This window comes from Arachis hypogaea, chromosome 3 (genome assembly GCF_003086295.3).
Source record: "Arachis hypogaea cultivar Tifrunner chromosome 3, arahy.Tifrunner.gnm2.J5K5, whole genome shotgun sequence".
NCBI lineage: Eukaryota > Viridiplantae > Streptophyta > Magnoliopsida > Fabales > Fabaceae > Arachis > Arachis hypogaea.
The window spans coordinates 9,346,040-9,367,994 of NC_092038.1; the positions used below are offsets into that span (position 1 = coordinate 9,346,040).

At 28.6% G+C, this 21,955-nt stretch overlaps 2 protein-coding genes across 3 annotated transcripts; both read right to left on the minus strand.

The window, feature by feature from the left end:
• Positions 1-4,472: 4,472 nt before the first annotated feature.
• LOC112789356 (putative glycerol-3-phosphate transporter 1) lies at positions 4,473-7,795 on the minus strand. Its single transcript, XM_025831210.3, has 3 exons — positions 7,337-7,795; positions 5,735-6,788; positions 4,473-5,598 (listed from the first exon to the last, which is right to left on the minus strand). The coding sequence occupies exons 2-3, from the start codon at positions 6,711-6,713 to the stop codon at positions 5,048-5,050; spliced, it is 1,530 nt and encodes a 509-aa protein (XP_025686995.1). The 5' UTR covers positions 6,714-6,788; positions 7,337-7,795; the 3' UTR covers positions 4,473-5,047.
• An 8,277-nt stretch (positions 7,796-16,072) lies between these two features.
• Positions 16,073-17,666, minus strand: LOC112789358 (heat shock 22 kDa protein, mitochondrial). Of its 2 annotated transcripts, none has more exons than XM_025831212.2 (2): positions 16,885-17,666; positions 16,073-16,728 (listed from the first exon to the last, which is right to left on the minus strand). In XM_025831212.2, the coding sequence occupies exons 1-2, from the start codon at positions 17,093-17,095 to the stop codon at positions 16,310-16,312; spliced, it is 630 nt and encodes a 209-aa protein (XP_025686997.1). In that variant the 5' UTR covers positions 17,096-17,666; the 3' UTR covers positions 16,073-16,309. The 2 variants fall into 2 exon arrangements, with proteins under 2 accessions (XP_025686997.1, XP_025686996.1); XM_025831211.3 differs by having other exon boundaries at positions 16,882-17,309.
• Between the last annotated feature and the right edge of the window lie 4,289 nt (positions 17,667-21,955).

The window sequence follows — 21,955 nt, forward strand, 5'->3', positions numbered from 1 at the left end:
TATTTAATCTCGGAAATTCCAAAGCCCAAGTTTCCCAACGTTCCTTGCAATTCATTGGTTAATACTATTAAAAGGTTATTATTATTATATATGTCTCATTCAAAGTAGCACAAACTAATTACGTATCAAATTCATGGTTGGAAATTAACGAGACCAAGTTAATTAATCTTACTTTCGGCCACAATCATCGTTTGAAAATCACTAACTGCATGCTTAGTGACTGATCACCCCACCCCCACTATTAAATTGTGAAAATAAACACTAAATAAACGAAGGAGTGAACAAAATATAAGTTAATTTACCCGATAATAAAGCCGTCCCTATTTTATTACCGAAAAAAAAACCGTCCCTATCTTTAATTTTATTCTTTGTCACTAAATTATCGATAGTTGGGATTATTACTTGCCATTAATATTACTAGCATCCTATGTGATTGTTGGTCATTTTTACGTTTTTAAATAGAGTTTAATTATTTTGATGTATTGATTATCACTGTTAAAAAAATTATTTTTAGTGTTTATTTATTTATTTTTAGTGATAATAAAAATAATAGTCATTAATATATGAAAAAGTCTAGAGGACTAGCAATTTTTGTATTTTTTGGTGAGCACTTAACTATCAAAATAAAAGTGAATGATCTTCCACCATTAAATATAATCTCAAACTATTAAAAATATTATTGATGGCCAATTAATAGTTATAAAACACTAAAATTACTGATCTCCTATCATTCCTCTTAATATATTTATCAACAATTAGACATTAGCTATTTTATAATTTGTCCTTAAAAAGTTTTAGCAACAATTATATGATTGTAAATAAAAATCTTTTTAATTATTGCAATAAATATATAATTGCTGCTATATAGTATGTAGTAATAACGATAAATATATGCCTAAAAAATATAAGTTAAGTAAAATATATAGTGACCATTATGCTATTGTCATTAAAAATTTGTTATTAAAAATAATTTTTATTGTAAGATTTTAAATAATTTTATAAAGTTTTTTATAACATAAAAGGCTCAACACACTACAGTGGAGCGATTCAACTAAAACAACACACACAACAAAGCCAAAAAAATCATTTACCAATAATTTATTGTCATCTCCAACATCGTCATCAACAACCGCATCGAGTATTACCACACTGCCTTATAGTTTTAGAAACGAACTCATTTAGATGTCCTGAATGCTTTCTTCTTTATTCTTGAAAATTTTTGTATTTTGCTCTAGCCAAATTGTCTAAATTACTACAAGAAAACTAATCAACCATTTTTCCTGCTCATCTTATCTGTCAGATACTCCTATTCAACTTTCAAACAATTTTTTGGTCGCACCAAGAGCAACCCAAACTCTACCAAAATATGTCAACCACACGCACCACACCTTGCAAACAAGTAGTATCTAAAAGAATCTCAATCCAATCTACACTGATAGGGGTGGCAACGAGGCGGGTAGGGGCGGGTTTTTGTTCTACCCGACCCCACCCCACTCAACAAAAACCCACATCGAACCCGCCTCGCTTTTCTCCACGGTAGTAAAATGTTAAATCCTAACTCACCCCGTCCTTATCCGCCCCTACAATTATTAAATCCAAAAAATAAAATAAAATTTTAAAAATTATATAAATATTATTTACATTCATAACATAAATTAAAGTAAAAATTTAAATATGATACAATATTATTAATCATTTTATTAATTATTTTATATATATTACATATATTATATATTAAAAATATATATATTTATATATCTATTATATATACTGGGGCGGGTTTAACCTAAACTCGACCCCGTCCCACCCCGGTGCGGGTGCGGGTAATTATCCGCCCCGAACGGGTAGGGACGGAGTGGGTACCCGCAGGTTCGAATAGTGTTGCCACCTCTATACACTGACCAACACTCTATTAAAGCGACTATACTGTCGACCCCTGATCCACGTGAAATTATGATCATTAAGAAGAAGTAAGTCCATTAGTTACATATCATGTACTCATTTCATAAGATGCCAATAATTTAGTCGCACATTTTCTTTCTTTCACTTGCATTATTTCGTTGAAATCCCTCGTGAAACACAAAGGAACCTAATTTTTAAAATGATTTTTCAAGTAATAGATTCAAAAATTAATTACTTTTTAATAATGTGATAATATACAACTAAATGTGAATATAAAATTTTTCAATGATTACAGAAATTAAATTCTTATATATACAAATATAAAGATTAATTTTGATGTACTAAATAATATAAAAATTTTTATGTTATCATCTAATAATTGCAGCTATTTAAATCATTTTTAAATAATAAATTTAAAAATTAATTATTTTTATTTATGAAATAATAATATTTACTATTGTGTATGCAAATCAAATCATTATAATAATGTGTAAGAAGTCCATTGTATGAAAATCAAATCATCATCATTGTAATAATGTGTAACAAGTCTGTGTTAGAGAAATCCAATCCCAACGAATAAGTATGATACTAATTCAATTGATTACGTTTAATATTGAAATAGGGAAACATTATATATTGTCACTATCTTCAATTTCCTATGCTTGAATTATTGGTGGCCATAAGTACCCGCTATTAATATTATCATATATTTCAGAAGACACGCCAACATTTGTTTGGATTATGAATATGAATACCATCAACTTCAGGTGCAACTTTCCCATGGATAACATCCATTATTATTATTCCATAACTGTCTCTCTCTCTTCATTATGCCATTTTTCTTCACACTTCTTAAAATAATTTAATTTCCACAACATATAATACAAACAAGGCACATTTAATGGTGTGATTATACTAGCGCTTTCCACTGAAATCTTTTCATATCATTATAGCGTTAATTAATCCTTGATAATGTTAGTTCAATAATAGGGGGGGAAAAAAAGAACTAAGTATGACTAGACAATTTTTTTTAATTAACGAAAAATTTAAGTTTAATATCGATCAAACCATCAAAGTCATAACATACTGCAATTTCAATTAATATATATAAATTATCTAATAATAAAAATACTATTATAACAATGAAGAAGACCTAATAACGATATGTCTTTATGAGATACATTCAAAATATTTATCTTGTGAATTTGGTTAAAAATTTAGAATTTTAATTTTCTTATTATCGATTTCTTAATTAGTTCTTTCAGGTTAGGTTAAGAGACCAAAAAATTAGTCTAATCCAATACAAAGAAAATGTAAGGTATACCTTTAGTTAGTTAGAAAAGAAAATCTTGAATTTGTGTTGGATGATCTTATAGCATTTTTCTTGCTATCAACTTCTTTAGCTCCTTCAAGTTAGGTCACAAGACCAATATATGAACAAATCATTAATGTAGGGAGATTGATTTGGTTCATTTTCTCGTTATCGACTTCTTAGCTCTTTCAGGTTAGGTCAAAATACCAAAAAATTAGTCTAACCCAATAAAGAAAAAATTGAGATATTTAAAAAAAGAGAATCTTAAAATTATTTATATTGGATAGCCTTATAAAATTATTCTATTATTATTATTATTTTGTTTCTCACGATATCTTTTATTTATTTAAAAATTTGTGACTTACTAATAAATTATTGCATGCACAAAGTAAGATTCGAATCCCAATATTTAGTTATTTAAGGTAAGGAAGAAACTATTTCTCATCCTTTCTACCACACTTATTAGTTATTACTAAAGTTAGCAGATGTGAAAGAAGGACCAAACAACAGGAAGCTTCATGGAACACAGTACATCATCTGAATCACCATTCTTGCTGGACCACCTCACCATATCACAATTTGTAAGGGGCCAAGCGAAGCTATTTTCCTCTACTTGTTCAAATTGTGGGCCATTTTCCCTTTGTGCCCACACCTTTATTTAAAAATTTAAAAGAATTCATGATTCACTCACTGACAAACATGCATAATAATGCTCATAAATCAGATATCACTTCGCCTGTTTCTTGTACCATGAAATATTTTTTCTGAATTTGTAGCAGAAAATGAACCGAATCAATCTCTTATACAGTCCAAATAACTTGTACATATCCATCAATATAATTGTACTTGTACCCTTTATGTTTTTGTTGAGATCTGTGCATTTGCCAAATGATTGAACCAACTTTGTAGATCAAATTATTGATTTTGCAACTATCCCGATTATATTATTTATACACTAAAAATCAATTATTAAATTAATTATTTATATAAATTGTATGTTAATATATAAAATATATATTAAAAATAAAATAAATAATATATATTTATATACAAATATATAATAACTAATTTAATAACAAAATTTTATTATTCAATCTATTTTTTATAGTTTCTAAACAACTTATTGATAATTTCTGCTACAATATTTTGTCATTCTTTTTCAACTTTCAACTATGTATTTTAAATGAGAATTGATTTTCCAAATTCCTGAGAATTGATTTTCCAAATTCCGATCATTGTGATTCAGCAATTACACCCATTTGTTTCAAAATACACTCAAAATTTATAATAAGAAATGCTAATAAGAACTTAGCAAAATAGAAGGCCAAGACACATTCCTCAAATTAGAAGATACAAGTCAAATTGAGGGGGCACATATAGAGTTTATACTTTTTTACATTATTGCAAACTCTTTGCACCCCATCAATGAAATCCATTGAAAAAATCCTAGCCAAGATCAAGTTGTAAACACACTTGAAATCTTTGATTCTTGATCTCACAAACAATGTGGTTGATTTTTTTTTTTTTCCATATTCAAAAAACTACAAGAAGCTCTTGACAAAGCTCATTTCTAAGGACAACACTATATTAATCTATACTAGAATGGGGGCAATTGAGGGTAACTATATATCACAAGATGTACATACAAATAACATTGGAAACTGTTATTCCAATAACATGAAGAATGTTTGAAAACCTTTAAACATCTCCATTTTCAACCACTGCAGGGCATGATCTGATGAATTTGATCACCTGAAGCCATGAAATGATGCTTCACAAGAACTATCCGCATCATTACACAGCCAGGTAGTATACCGGAAACTCCTTGAAGTTTTAAACATCAAGGGAACATTCCGGTGCTCTGTTGGACCTCGACTCTTCGATCTTTGCAGCCACCTCAGCCATTACAAGCCTAGTAAGAAGCAGCCCTGCAATTAAAGCTGCTATCATCAACATTGTGAAAACTGCACTCCAGCTCTTGGCCGATATATAACCGGTCAATAGAGGTCCTATTGCAGCCCCAATAGAACCTGTTCCGTCGATGATAGCCGTGACAGTTGCTAGAGCTCGCGAATTCCCCCTCAATGACTTATGTGTTCCCAGGTCAGCCGAAACAGCGGTTGTTATGAGGGCATAAGGGCCATTCACAAACATACCGGTTATGAACATCAATGCAGCATTCACAATCAATGAAACATGACCATAGCTTCTGTAGAAGAACAGAGCAGGTATAGCACAATACATGAAGCTAGCTGCTGTTATGGCTCTAGCATCTAAGTGATCGGAAATGTGGCCGGCTAGAATCCCTCCAAGAACCCCACCAACATCGAATAAAGTCGATAATGTCCCTGATGTCTCACTGGATAGATATTTCCCATCAATTGCTGCAAGATAATGAACATAAATGAGAAATTGTGACTACTTGCAAACATAAAGATACAATCTTATATGAATTTGTTAATAAATGCTAAATGTTCTAGCTGTTTTTTTTGTTCTCCCTAGCATAGAAAATTGAAGTACCTGTGTGGCTAACATAGAAGGGGAGCCAATAAAGAAATGTATATGCAACCAATTTGGCGAAAAACAGACAGAGTGCGAAAGGGGCAACCCCAGGAATTTTCCAGGCCTCAAGGAAGCCAACTGGTTCTTCCTCGGCCGGATTCTCCGGCGCTAAGAGAGGCTCATTCACTTCTTCATCTCCACTTTTCTTGGGTGAATTACACTCATCTTCCTCTCTGCTAACTCCCACAGACTCGGGTGCAACCGGCAATAGAAAGAAAACCATCAAGCCGACGAAAGCCATCATAAGTCCCGGCACAACAAAGGACCATCCCCATCCATAACACAACATAGCTGAAGCAATCAAGGATCCTGTGATGTTCCCAACGGACGTGTGAGCATTCCATATTCCCATGATCAACCCTCTCTTGCTCTTTCCAAACCAGTTTCCGACGACTGCAACAACCGAAGGCCATCCAGTTGATTGAAACAGTCCAGCAATCATTTGAACCACTAAGAAATAGTAAAAGTTATGAATGTTTGCCCAATAAGCTACCCCGAATAGTGAAGTGAACAAAGCAGTTCCTAGCATTCCCACAGTAAGAAAAATCCTTAAATTACATCGATCACCGAAGTGTCCTGAAAAGTACATCCCCAATGCGTAAAAGGAAAGGAATGCAACATCCACATCACCAAGAAGGGAAGTCCCATTTGATTCATTGAATGGTGCCCAACCATTACCAAGAACACTTGAAGAAATTCTCTTCTTTTTCGGGAGACTCAATCCTATATCTGATGATTGAGGATCAAGAACACTCTTAACAATACTTGTGGTTTTTCTGGTGGCATGGTAACTAGTATAAGCCAAAAATGTTACAATCAGAACAATTGCTTGGTGGGTTTTGAAGGAAACAGGACCACCTTTCAAGTATTCAATGGCCCTAATTCCAAGTAGCTTACTAGAACTTCTCTTAAGGGACAATTCTGGTGCTGAACCCATGAAATTATATTATATATCTCAATTCAGCTGCAACAAAAGAGTAGAAGCTGAACTTTCTCCCCTCGCAGAATTGAACTGAATAAAAATTGAAGAAAAATAAGATGAATAGATGTTCAAGAGTATTCTAAATCTTTGCTTTTAAAGGAACTAGATTCATTTGATCCATGATAATCAAATTACAACATCAAACATTAAAAACCAATATAAAAATAAAATAAATCAAACTAAGGTAAAACATTAAGGTATAATTCCAACCCCTGGGTTATATAAAAGACACCATTGGGAAATTCAGTATAAGATGAAATATAGGCAAATCAAGAGAGCAGAAGATCCAGTTTCAGAGCAGCCAGAGTTGCATTTGACTCAAAAGAGAATAAATTAACAAACTGAGAGACACAAAATACTCTGAAAAAGGAAACAAAATTTTAGGACACAAAAAGAAAGAAAGGAAGAAAAAAGAAAAAACCCAGAACATTGAGGAACCCAATGATAGAATGAATCTTTCAACTCCAAAAAAACCAAAAAAAAAAAAAATCAAACAGAGGAAAATGAAAACCAAGTCAGAAATGGTAAACAAAAAATTAAAAAATAAATAAAATAGAACATGAGAATATGTATGATACCTTATTAAGCAAAGTGGAAGGTGAATTGGGTGGAAATTCTGGGGGTTTTGACGTTTGAACAAGTTTCAAACTCCGAACACCATTACACCACTTGTGTTCGTGGAAGTTACTATTGTGTTTGTTTTGTTTTGTTTTGTTTAGCGGGTTTTGAGAAATTCGGAGGCAAAAACGTGTGAAGGAATGCTCCTTACTTATGATTGACGTTAATGGTTTTTTTATTCACTATAATGACCCTTTTGCCCTCTTCGGTTAACACCACTTGCCGTAGTGATAACGTCTTCGGTTTAATTACGAGGCTGCCATTTGTTTCTGTTAATTGACTAAACTGCCCTCGGCTGTTATTTTGGTATCGAACTGCCTCCCCTTTTTAATTGTGAACGTGCCATGATTCTTTCAATCTCTCTCTCTCTTTTTTTTTTTTTCATATTTGGTAATTGGTAGGTTTATTACGTGTGCCTTGGCCGGTGAGTGTGGGACTCTATTTTCTCTTTCACATGAAATTATCTTCTCGAATATTATCAGGTTCATTGAACAGAAAAAAATAAAAAAAATATATAACTGGGAAATAATGTTAAAAAATGACAGTGAATATTATTTTATTTTGTTACTGTTAAATTGAATTAATTGATTTATTGAAAAAAATCAGTATGAGCAAGATATTAATCCCAAATATTTAGTATGCCTAAATTTTTGAATCAGTCATTTTTCATATTTTTATTATTGTTTAATCAATATAAATATTAAATTATTTTTAACAAATAAATTTTATTAATTTATGTGTATAAATTTTAAAAAAATATAGATATAACCTGTATTAACTTATGTGTGTATAATTTTAGTAAAAATAAATATAAATTATATGTTTTTTTTTGTATAAAACTTCTGTAAATATTAATACAAATACTGCTCATATATATACAGGGACAGATTTAAAAATCTAACAATAAAGGAGCCAAAAATTAAAATCTTATATAATCAAATATAATGTCATATATTTGATGATAGATATAATTATAATTAATTTTTAAATAAAAAATTAATAAATACTTGTCAAATAAAAGAATTATCTCAGTATTTATAATTTTTTTTATAATTTTTTATAATTTTATATCTAATAAAATATAAAATTATCTATTTTTAAATATTTTGTTAATTAATTTACTTTAGTAAGTATTAATTGCAGCGAGTTAAATTTTTATGTTTTATATTATTATAAAATATGACATAAAATAATATAAATTAATATAAATTAATCTCACTAACAATTTTGTTATGTGAATTTAAAATACACTAAAATATTTTTATATAATAATAGAAATAAAAATTAATAGAAAAATAATAAAAAAATAACTATATTGCCAATTAAAAAAAGAATAATATTATTATAAACAATATTAAAATATTTTTTATATGATTATAAATGTTAAAATTAATTTTAAAAAAAAAATATAAAAAGAATTCTAAATCAAATAAAAAAATACAAACGATATAAATGTATATAGAAAAATTTAAATTCTAATACATAAAAAATATTAACTTTTTTTATTATTATTACACTATTAAATTTTACTTTATATAATATATCTAGTATAATAATATATAAATTTAAAATTTGTTAGGGCCAATACCACCACTTACCCCTTGAATCCGTCCCTTTATATATATCATGTAGTCAATTCTACTTAATTAATAAGACAAGAGTTTGTCGTGGACTTCTTGTTATTGTAGTTAATCAGGTGTGTTATATATTATTTTAGATTCACAAATTTTAGATGGATGACTAACTAACGTACAGTGATATTTGTAAAAATAAAAATTTATATATATTACTATAATGATAATTTAAGAGATAATATACTTTTTCCAATTATAATAGCAGCCGCAAATTATTTTGACTATCTTTTAAAAGAAATATATTATTTTTTTTATTCTGATTTGACATTATTTAGCATCTAAAATTCTAAATATTCAATATATATTATGTATGGATATCGTATATATTTAACGATATTTTTATCCTCCATTTTCGATATTTTATATAGTTGGCTGAAAATGAAACATCAATATACATTAAAATTGATGAAATTGCGCTGCAATTTATGGTCCCCTTTTTTTGATACAATTTGCATCGGCATGATCTTTCAAATCACTATGACGCTTTCATGATATTGAAATAATACAGATAATATTATATCCGAAATAGATATAGAATGGGACGGGATGCGTAGCCTTAATTCAAGAGGTCACAGAATTCAATTCAAATATATTATATAGTCTTTGTACTCCAATAATTAACAGAGTTCTTTACTCCTGTTTTGCCAGCAACGTTGGGAATTGAATTGACACGAATTATTGGAACCTAATACTAAATTTGTAAGCTAAGGTCGAACTGTCGAAGCAACTTCTAGGCTTTGTGTAAGCAACTCGTTCACGTTATTAATTATTTTCAGCGAAGTGGCTCCACATTACAAATAATTTAAGGTGAAAAATCAGATAAGTGCAGTTAATTTTATATAAAATTAATAATTAAAATTTATTAAATAATTTAATAAATTTAATCAAATTATTATTTAATAAATATTAATTATTAATTTTATATAAAATTAATTATACTTAAATTTTTACTATAATTTAAATTTGCAACTGCATTTGTCAATTTAAACGCATTCTTTTAAAAATATTGTTAGTGGATATCAATAGATACTAATTTATCTGTTGATTTATTTTTATTTATTAAATATATATAAAATAAAAATAGGATTAACTGAAATTACAAGATATTTATAATTTAACTAAAAATTTTAAAGTTATGTCTTAAAAATAATAAATAAAAAATATTTATTTATAAATTATATATAATAAAAAATATTTAAAAATTATATATTAATAATCTTTCTCATATTTTTATTACATGTTTTATATTTAACATATTAAATATAAAATTTTATCTTTTAAAACAATTTTTTGTCAAATATTTTTTATAATAATTTTCTTAATTAATGTCATTTTTTTTTACAGAAAAAAACATTGTTCAACTATAGAAAAATCAAACGCCACTTACAAATATAAAAAAAAACTATCAATTCTACATAAATAATAAGAAGATAAATATTCTATGTATTGAACTATAATATAATAGCAAACTCAATATTTAAATACTAAAAATCTTAAAAAGTAAAAATAGACACCAAACAAAATCTCTTTTATTTTTAAATCTATACATATATGCTACAAATCAATAAGATACTTCTTAATTAATGTCATTGATACATAATATTTAGATCCCTCTAAATTAAATATTATATAGTAAAACGCATTATTTTTATGAACAATGTTAGGGAATCAACTATATATAAGCCAAGAATCAGTCAATTGGTAAACCAGAGCCACCAGTGACTTTAACCGGATGTTGCTATTGATAGGCACACGGATGTTTCTTTTTCTTGTAAATTGGATGATTTTGGATATGATTTCTATGTTTCATGTGTTACGCATTAATTATATGGAACCAACTAATGAATGATTAAAGCATCTGTTCCGTGATTCTCTCCTATTTCTAGCGTATTTTTTCTCATATTTTGAACGTGGTCAACAATAATTTAAAAAACAAATTAAATTATAAATTAATAAAACTAATTATAATTAATTATGTTGTTCTATTCTTGACTGATTATTAGTTGGTTCCATATATTTTTCCTATTTTTATTCGTATTTTCTTTAGTTTTGATAAACTTATAATACGTATCATTTGAATATATTTTTCTTTTTTCTCATCAAATTGTCAAATTGATCACACATCTTACATTCTAAGCAAGCTCATAATTGTGCTGTTTCCATAGTTATTATAAAATCACACATTCTGACATGCACAGAACGACAAGAATATAGCTCACCTTACCCATATAATGTTAGCACTTTGCTTCATCATGTTCGACGATGGTCCAATCAAGATAAAAATGTAGGCAAAAAAAAATGTGGCCTAAATTACTAACCCCATAATTAATTAATTATATATATTAGCTATACTTCACATGATGAAAAGATATAGAATAAATTAGATAAAAACACGTCCAAGAAAAACAATGGAGTACGGGCCTATATATTGATCTTGAACTCAACTAACTCGATAAGGTGAATACGACTAATTAAACAAGTTTTGCATTATTATAATCAAATAATTCTAAAATTAGTAGATACTTCCATAAAATATATTCATATAAAAATAATATTTTTTAAATAATTTAATTAAATATATCAAATTATTTAATAACTTATAATATTATTTTTATATAAAGATATTTTCATAAAACTATCTACTTTCCAAAAATATACTCTTATAATTTTAATTGTACTTTGAACCTTTTCTTCTATGTTTGGCAATAAGACTAAGTTTATTAGGTGTACACTTACATATATATTGATATTATATATAAGTAAAAAAAGAAAAAAATAAAAGGAAAAGACCCACAAACATATAAAGAATTTTGTTAAAAAATTAACTAAGAGTGTAGTTAAATAGAATTAATTAATTAAAAAATAAATTTGTTACAAAATAAATTTTCATTATCTTAATTTTAAAATTTTAAAAGTAAAATAAAAAAATTAAATTGATTTATATTATAATTAATTTTCTAAACTTTTTTATATATAAAATATATTTTTTTTCTGTTTTTATGTACATTTATATGTATGTGAGTGTGTCCAGTATATTATCGTAACAAAAATTCCAATGCTTATCCTTACGTATATTAACATAGTAAACGTGTAAGGGATGATTTCACCCATAATATGCCAATGTTTTTTTTCCCCAATTCAGTAGCTACTCTCATTTAATTAGTGATATATAATCAACTTTAAAGTTTAAACACATAACCACCTTTTATTGATAGTGCAAGTTGCCGAACAACTCTACGGCTAATTTTTTTGATATGCAAATTCTGTATGTGTTGTGCATGGCTATGAAAATGGATAGTGTTAAATGTGAATGTAGGATATTTTTTTTGAATCATAAAATAAAGAAATTAGACTGTACAATTTTTTTGTTAAAAAATTTTTAAACACAAATCAGATAGTTCGATTTGTGTGGAAAAAAAAATTGGAGGATTCGATTTGTACTTTTAAATTTTTTTATTTCAAAAACAAAAATTGAATGATCCAATTTCAATATTAACTTTTTTTAATTGTTTAAAATATAAATCGGACAATCCGATTTGTGTAATACAATTTTTTTTATTTTTTAAATACAAATTAGACAATCCAATTTATTCTTAACACTATAATTACATAAAATACCCATACACTTTATAACTATGTCCTACACTATTTCTCTTTCCATATCTAAATTAAAAAGTGCAACTCCACTTGATGCATATAAGTTGGGGATTTGGCTCCTCTGAAGTTGTTTATTTACTTTAGAGAAAAAAGTAACGCAATCTAAGCCATTGATAACATAAACGGTTTTGATCATCTTAAATAAATAAATAAATAATAAATAAATCTTGAAAATCGTGCAACCAAATCGTGCAAGCAACAGTTTCCAAAACTGCGTGATTTTAATCTTTCATCTTTTTTGAATCCTGAATAATTTTTTGAAAAATTTAATAAAAAAATAAAATTAATTAATTTAAATTGGGTCAAAAATATTTTTTTATTTTTTATTTTAATATAAAAAAATACTCATGTAAATGTACTAATTTTTTTTAGATAAATGTACTCAATTTTTTTTGTTTGTACTTAAAATAAGAATCTAATTGAGAACAAACTAAAGAGTGTTTAGAATAACTAATGATGTGATGCTGGTTTAATAGATCTCTACTAAATTTATATTGATATACATTAAATTAATTTATTTATATTTTTATGTGTTTTTATATGTTTATGATGCTTGTTTTATGTCTAATGTTGTAGTTTAAATTTAAATGTATGACTGGTTAAAAAAAATATATTATCATCAGAATAGACAAATAATAAAAAATATAAACAAAACAATAGATTACAAAAAAAAATTGAGTACATTTATCTAAAAAAAATTTAGTACATTTACATGATTATTTTTTATATTAAAATAAAAAATAAAAAAATATTTTTGACCCAATTTAAATTAATTAATTTTATTTTTTTATTAAATTTTTCAAAAAATTATTCAAGATTCAAAAAAGATGAAAGATTAAAATCACGCAGTTTTGGAAATTGCTACTTGCACGATTTGGTTGCACGATTTTCAAAGTTCTTTTAATGTATTTATTTATTATTTATTTATTTAAGATGATCAAAATCGCTTATGTTATCAATGACTTAGATTGCGTTATTTTTTTCTCTAAAGTAAATAAACAACTTCAGAGGAGCCAAATCCTAAGTTGGGGGTTTAAGGGAAAACAAAAAGCGGAATAAAAAAAATCCCGTATACTGCGGGGTGCCATCAATATATGGAGGATATTTTGGTAAATAAACATCAACCAAGTACGGCATGCATTGCAAAATCACAAAAGCTAATAGGGGTATAATGGTCATGTGATAGCAGCCCTGACCGACTAAAATTTAGAAAAAAAAAAGAAAAAAGGAAAGTATATGCGAATATCCGTTAGGTATAATTCCTTACGTGAAGCGGATATCCGCTCGGGAAAATATGGGCTCCACTTTCCAACTTGGAGTCTTTTTGCAAGATGACATGGCTAAACTAGTGGCTATTGACACCACCTAGAACACTAGGGTGCCACGTATCATCCCACTCAATCTTTTTTGTTTTCTTTTTTAAGTTCAATCCTAGTTACTCTTTTTGGTTAAGGTGTTGTATAAGGTCCAAATCTTTTATTGTTTTAATTTTGTATATTGTCGCCGTCATTGTGGACTAGAAGTAAACAAAGCCCATACCCATATTGTTTCAGCGCCGTTTAGGTCAACTAATTTTTTTTTCTAAAGAATACACCACAAAACATACTTTTAAATTATCTCTCTAATTAACTAACTTAAGTTGGCTTGAACCAAAAAAATAAATAAATCCCAATTTTAAGGTGGCAGATTCGTTAAATCCCTAATTTACTTATATAAGAGTTCAAAATTCAAATTTTATTTTATATGTACATCGATTTATTATTTAACAACAAACTTTTAAATAGTCTTTAGATTCAAAATATATTAATTCTTAGAATCTATTAATTATGGACACTTTTTTTAATTTGTAACATATTTTAGATACAAAATTTGTCCGACATGCATATTTTCTATATCCAACCGTATCTTAATAAAAAATAAAAAAATTTCTCTAAACATATTTAAACACACCTAAATACTATTATGTATCAACGTATCTAACTTTATTCTTAACCGATATTATTAAAATGAGTCTAATAATAATATATATTATTAATTATATTACAAAGAATTAAATAATTAATATTTAATATCAACAAAATACTAAAATATTATTATAATTTATCTAAAAAAGACTTTATATTTTATAAATATGTATTCCAAATTGATATTATTATTATTGCTATTATTGCATACATGATGATCATAAGTACTGGTTCCTACAAGCTCAAATTTTTAGAATAATTTAGAAAAAAAATATTATTTTTGGTAAGGCCAAGACAAGTTGTGATACTAGTATTTATACAGAAACAGAGTTATAGCTAGATTTGGGTGTGTGGTGGGGGATGATAAAAGGAGATGAATCAAGAATTGCTCAGGATTGCCGCTTCTTTGGTCAGTTGGCAAGTGTTGTCATTTGAAGAGACAAATTGATTACTTGCGAGACTAATTCGAAAAATGCCGTTCTTGCTGCCCAAAGAGTTAGGAATGACTGGCTGGACTCTGAAAGATGAGGATCTAATTTTGAGAATTAAAGACATGGTAAGCAGAAATTGAGTTGTCAATTTTAGCTTTTAATACTAAGAGAAGCTAATACCATTGTTGATAAACTTGCAGAAATAAGAATTACTAGTAAAGTAAATTACTCAGAATGATTAGAGCCAGGTAGAGAGCTTGAAGAGGCAATTTTTCAAAATGTTGAGACAAAGAGTTCTGCTTTTCTTTTCTTTCTTGTTTGTGTAATGCTGCTCTAGTTAAAAACAAAAAATCTACCGGATGATCATTTGACACATCATTTAAATGTAGGATAATACAGAAAGAAGTCTAAGCTCGTGAGTTTGAATGATCTATACGTGCAAAGTTGCAAAACATATTGTAATATACGTGCTATATAAACAAATATTTAAAAGGGAAAATCTTTTCATGTTGTTGAGTATATTTTATACTTAGAATTCAGTTAATATGTGATAAATTTATTATTAATAAAAAATTTTAAATTTTATTATTTAATAAATATAAAATAAATACATCAAAAATGTATTTTTTCATATTTTTAATAAAATCTTTTTTAATTTATAATCTTAATTTACATTTTTCTAATCCCCAAGTCCTAAACGAGACTAAAGACTAGCACAACATTTCAGAGCAACCACATCATTTTGCTTTTTCCGCTCTGCGGGCTGAAACAAAAACCAGAAAACCCCACACATATTAGTAAATTAAAAAAAAAAAAAAAAGCGCACACCTCCACCAGATTTCCACAAATCAGGCCGTATTTCTATTCAGGTTTTATCATTTCCTCCCAATTTTTGTTACTCTGAAACAAGCCATCAGCTATAGACTCATGAATCTTAATAATTGTTACATTAATCTCCAAGCATCACAATACCATCAACAAACTATATCGCCCTAAAATCAAATGATGGCTTGAATACAAAATACGTAGATTTATATCAGGAGATATTGATAACAAAAACATAGCCTTATAAAGGCTTCCTCCGTTACACTGATGAAATTTTTACAAAAAAGAGAAAACTGCATAACAACCCATGCACACCATGGGAAACAGTTAGAAAAAGGAACTCCAAAAGAGAAGGTGCATATTTGCAAGTAACCAAAACAACTAACAAACTTATTCGGCTACATTTTTTTAACTCTGTTTTCCTAATCAACCTTGACACTGAACACGTCACTCCTCTCTTCCTCCTTCATCTTAGGCACAACGACCTTAAGCACGCCGTTCTTCATCTCAGCTTTGATCTGATCAATCTTGAAAAGCCTATCAGGTAAGTCGATCCTCCCGGTGTACCTACGCGCGCTTTCTTCGTCTTCGCCTTCTTTACCACCTTCACCTCTTATGGTCAGGGTGTTCTGCTCCACGGAAACTTTGACATCCTCCTTTCCGAGACCAGGCATGTCCACGCGCAGAAGCAATGCATCTTCCGTCTCACGCGCGTCCCAACCACGACGAAGTCCAGCTCCCGCTCCACGAGAAGCAGAGAGGAAAGGATTCTCCATGAACTGATCCATCATATTCAGAACCTGGCTCAAGCTCCTAGTCGGAGAAAATGGATCGAACACATCTGGAAAAAAAAAAAAAAAGAAAAGAACAAAAACGATTTAGAAATCGAACCTCCACTAAAAATTCATGACTAATTGAACTAATTGAGTTCGAGTTTTGTAAAATCAGAGTTATACTGGTATGAATCGGTGTGGATTTTAAGAGCGAAGACAACTACCTGAGAGGAAATCGTCGCGGCGAGGAGCGCGAGGGAGAGTACGATCGGAGCGACGTTCGACGTCGAGGTTGCGGTCATCTGCTGAGTCGTCGTAGTTGCGCATGGCATTGGTGTTGAAGGAGCGGGAAGCGGAAGCAGCAGCTGGACGAAGCAAAGACTTGGAAATGAGGGGAGAGGAGAGGAAACGCTTCACTGCAAGAGAGGACGCCATTGGAGTTGGAAACGAAGTGAGAGCTGAAACTTGGGGAGGATTGAAGAATATGGCTTGGAATTGAGGTCAGGAAAAATTAGTGTGGAACTGCGACAGTGGAAGGGGAGAGTCGGGGGTATTTGTGGGGGAGGGGTAAGAAGGATTAGAAGGTGCTAGAAACGAGTCTAGAAGGTTCCAGAGCTTGCAACGGTTTCGCGAAGGTGGCAGACTTGGGGAACAAGCAAATCTGTCAATAGGTCGTGATTCTGTACCAAAGCACGTGGTCACACTCGCCGGATGCCAAATGTAATTGGGCCCTTTTTATGGAAAAAGAAAAAGGACTTTTTGGTATCACGGGCCTTCTTTCCTCAGTTGAAGAATCATATCCAAAAACATAGTTTAATGCTTTAAATTAGATCTAGATTCTAGACATACTTTAATCTAAAGAAGACATTAGCTTAATCCAAAATCACAAGAACTACAAAACTAGAAAGGGCACTTGAATGCTAATAATGCTCAGATGATTATCTGCTACTGCTACGACAAGAGAGAAGGAGATTTCGCTGTAGCGAAGCAAAAGATCTAGAAGGATAGCATTTAACATCTTTTGGTGGTGCCTTCTAATTGTTTTTGATGAAAAACAACATAGTTTCACACCTATTTCTCGAGCCTGAGAATGTGTGAGTCTGTGAGGGGTGTGTTGGGAATAATACACTATTCTCCTTGAAAAAATATCTTTCACACAGAAATAAAATAGACACAATCACAACACAAAAATTTAACGTGGAAACTTTAATTACTGGAGAAAAAATCACGATCATTGTCAAATGACAACCAGAGAATATCACTATGTGAAAATTGTTACAACATATTGACTTCTTTCTCTCTAACGGCGGCACCCCAATACACCCACACTCTCAAAGCAAATATTTAACTACACCTCACAACACTCTCTAATCAAAAGGTATAGAGGGAAAAAAAAGTCAGATACAAGTTTTAAGTGTTTCCGACTAGTGCAAAAAATATGGAAAACTTAGCCTCATATTTATAGCTTAGGCCACCCACTCCATTTGCTATCCTAAGCAATGTGAGACTAATTCAACCAAATTCTAACAATCTCCACCTTGATTGAAATAGTCACACATCTTCAGCTTCCATAGTCAACACCGACAATTCTTTGCTGCCATTGTCTATACCGACAATCATAGTTCAGAGAACTATCATACTCCACCATGAAAGTATACTCACTTGGAATTAGACCACTTCAAGCATTTCGCCTTGGTACAGATCGAAACCTTGCTGAAAATTCATGGTGCAACTTCCAAATTGGCTTTTTCTGTAAGTTCTTTAGCCATCGACATAACTCCGCCACTCACCTTGCATCTCAACGCCAACCAATGCCCGTGTGCAATTGTGAACCCGATTGCCACAACTTATCCTTATCCATGGCAGTGCGGTAATACCATGAGGATATTTCTTGTCTTCTAGAGAACATCATCTTCTCTCATAGAGAGAGAGCAATATTGCAAGTATCAGATTGAGAGCCTTTTTCTGAAACCGCATTACCTGGACAATTTCTCTTTACATGTCCAGGCTTTCCACATTTCCAGCATGTTACACTCCTTCCAAGATTTCTTTTTCCATAATTGTCATCTCTAGCTACAAGCGCCAAATCTGAAGAAGTGTTACCCTCATTTTTCATTCTTCTTCCTTCAGCAATGAGTTTACTAGAAACTTCTTCAAAATTCAGAGTTTCTTTCCCATACATTAAAACAGGTTTGATATACTCATAGGAAGAAGGGAGAGACAATATGAGTCTCAGTGCCTTATCTTCATCATCAATTTTCACTCCAATTGCCTCTAATTCAGAGACAATACCATTGATAGCACTAAGATGGTCGGAGATTTTCACATTGTGATCCATGCGTATATTATGGAACTGCTCCTTCAATAACAACCGATTTGAGATGCCCTTTGCCTGATACAACCCTTCGAGTTTATTCCAAAGTTCCTTGGCTGTTTTCATTTCTTGCACATTTGCAAGAACATTCTTAGCCAAACACAGGCGAATAGTACTTGCAGCTCTCAAATCTAGTTCCTCCCATTCTTCATCATTCATACCAGAGATCTTCTCCTTCAACGCCTTGTACAAACCTGATTGTATCAACACTTGAATACTAAGAATAAATCCCACTGAATCGAAACTCTGATACCACTTGTCGAGAATAATACACCATTCCCCCTTGAGAAAATACCTTTCATAAAGAAATAAAATAGACACAATCACAACACAAGAATTTAACGTGGAAACTCCAATTATTGGAGAAAAAACCATGGCCGTTGCCAAATGACAACCAGAGAATACATTATGTGAAAATTGTTACAACACATAGACTTCTTTCTCTCTAACACCGGCACCCCAGTACACTCACACTCTCAAAACAAATATTTAACTACACCTCACAATACTCTCTAATCAAAAGGTATATAGGAAAAGAAAAGTCAGATACAAGCTTTAAGTGTTTTCAACTAGTGAAAAAAATATGGAGAACTTAGCCTCATATTTATAGCCTAGACCACCCACTCTATTTGCTATCCTAAATAATGTGGGACTAATTCAACCAAATTCTAACAATGTGTGGAATTCTTGGTAACAACAACTAATGTGAGTATAACTGTTGACCTTAAAAGAAGACTACTTAATAAGCTGGATAAGATCAAGGAGATACAAAGACAAGAGAGTATTATGTATCAGTTTCATGTTTATTATTTATCCGATTTAGTTAGCAAGGAATATGATAATCTTTAAGAACAAGTTATGCCATGTAAATGATACCATTCAAGGGAGTTCTGATTAGATTAAGATTTGGAGCTAATCAAATTGACTGAAAAGAGAACTTAGGTGTGATGGTTGGTAGTATCAACTGAAGATGATTAACTTGATAACTATTTGTACGATAAATGTGTGTTATAGACAGTTAAATGTGATTATAAATACATTATCGTGTCTGTTGAGTTATTTTTTTATTGAGTTTAAGAAATTAATTTTATATTTTTATTTTAAAATTATAAATTTAATAATAATTAAAAATAAATTATAAAAAATAAAATATCTTAAATTATTTAACATGTAGAATAATGAAATAAACAAATTTAAATTAAAAAATAAAATTAAAAATATATTAATTTACTATTATGAGTAATAAAATTAATATGAAAATTTATTGATATTATTTAAAGATTAGTTATTTATAAATATTATTAAATTTATTTATTTTTTCAATCTTATTTAATTAAAAACAAATTTAAAAGTTTATATCCAAAACATTTTTTATCTCTATTCATAATTTTAATAGATAAAAAATATATTTTTTCAATTTTATTTTGAACCTCTTTAATTATCTTTAATTTTATTATTTTTTAAGATTATTAATTTTTATTTTGATTATATTATCTCATCATATTATACACTATCCTTTGTCTCATCATTATTATTATGCTGCCTTGTTTTATTATTTTTTTCTTCTTCTTCTATTCATTCCAATCGTAATTAATTATCACCGTACCATTATTCTAACTCTCATTTTTTTTATCATTTTGATCCATAACTATCATTGTGTTAACTTTTGAGTTATTAAAAATTTGCTAAAGGATTTCTTTTTTCTTTTTTGATTTATATATCTAGATGTATACCTATTATATAGATCCTTATTATTTTTCAGACTTATTTGTTAAGTCATATTTTATTGCTTTCAGACAACATTTAAGATATCAAGTATTCAAATTTTTTGTTAATCAAATTATAAAATTTGCCAACAATTATAAAAAAATAATATCAAATATTTATATCTTCTTAAAAGAGTAATATTATATGGACACTACTATTCTAGCTACTATTAACATATACAATTGAAAATAAAAATATTATATTATTGTTGAATATCTTCTCTATTCTTAACACTTATTTATAATAATTTTTAATATTTTTCTATATCTAATATGTCAACTTCTATGTCTCTAACTAATAAAATTATTAAGATTTTCTTAAAATTTCATTTAATTTCAAAACAAAATTGTAATTTTTATATTTTTATTTTTTTCTAATATTTTTAGGAAATTAATTTTTATGTTTTTTAAATTATAAATTTGAGATAAAAAAATAAAAATTTTAATAAATAGCAAATTATTAATAAATAAAAATAAAAATAAAAATTTTATAAGTTATTTATTTTTTAATGTATAGAATAATAAAATTTAAATTAATTTCAGTATGATACTAAAATTATTATATTGTTATTATATGTAACAATTAAGATAAAAATTTATAAATATTTATAAATTTATTTTTTAATCTTATTTAATTTGAAGCAGATATAAAAATTTAAACTTAAAGAACTCTTTTTCTTGCATAATTTTAATTGCTAATTTTTTTTAATTTTATATTCACTATGTTAAATCATATTTTGTTCCATTATTTCTTAAAAATTTTTAATTTTTATTTTCATTATTTTTTACTATTCTCCATACACATATTTATCATTATTTTTTTTAATTAAGTGAAATAAAGATAGGTATTAAACACTATTTATCAATAAGATTAAGATGGAAGAGTAAAAATTGGATACCAAACTCTCCTATTCTCTTTATATATTGTTATAGATATTTAATTTAAAGTATATTAAGATATTATAATAATATCTATAACAATATCATTTAGGACAATTATGGAAGGTTTATCGAATCAAAACCTAAGAAATAAATTATTATTGATTAAATAATATACAAGATTCTTACCTATATTTGGATCATTCGGTCTACTATTTTTTTTAAAGATAAATGTTATTTTATTAATATAAAATAAAAGTGTTTTCATAAGAAAGT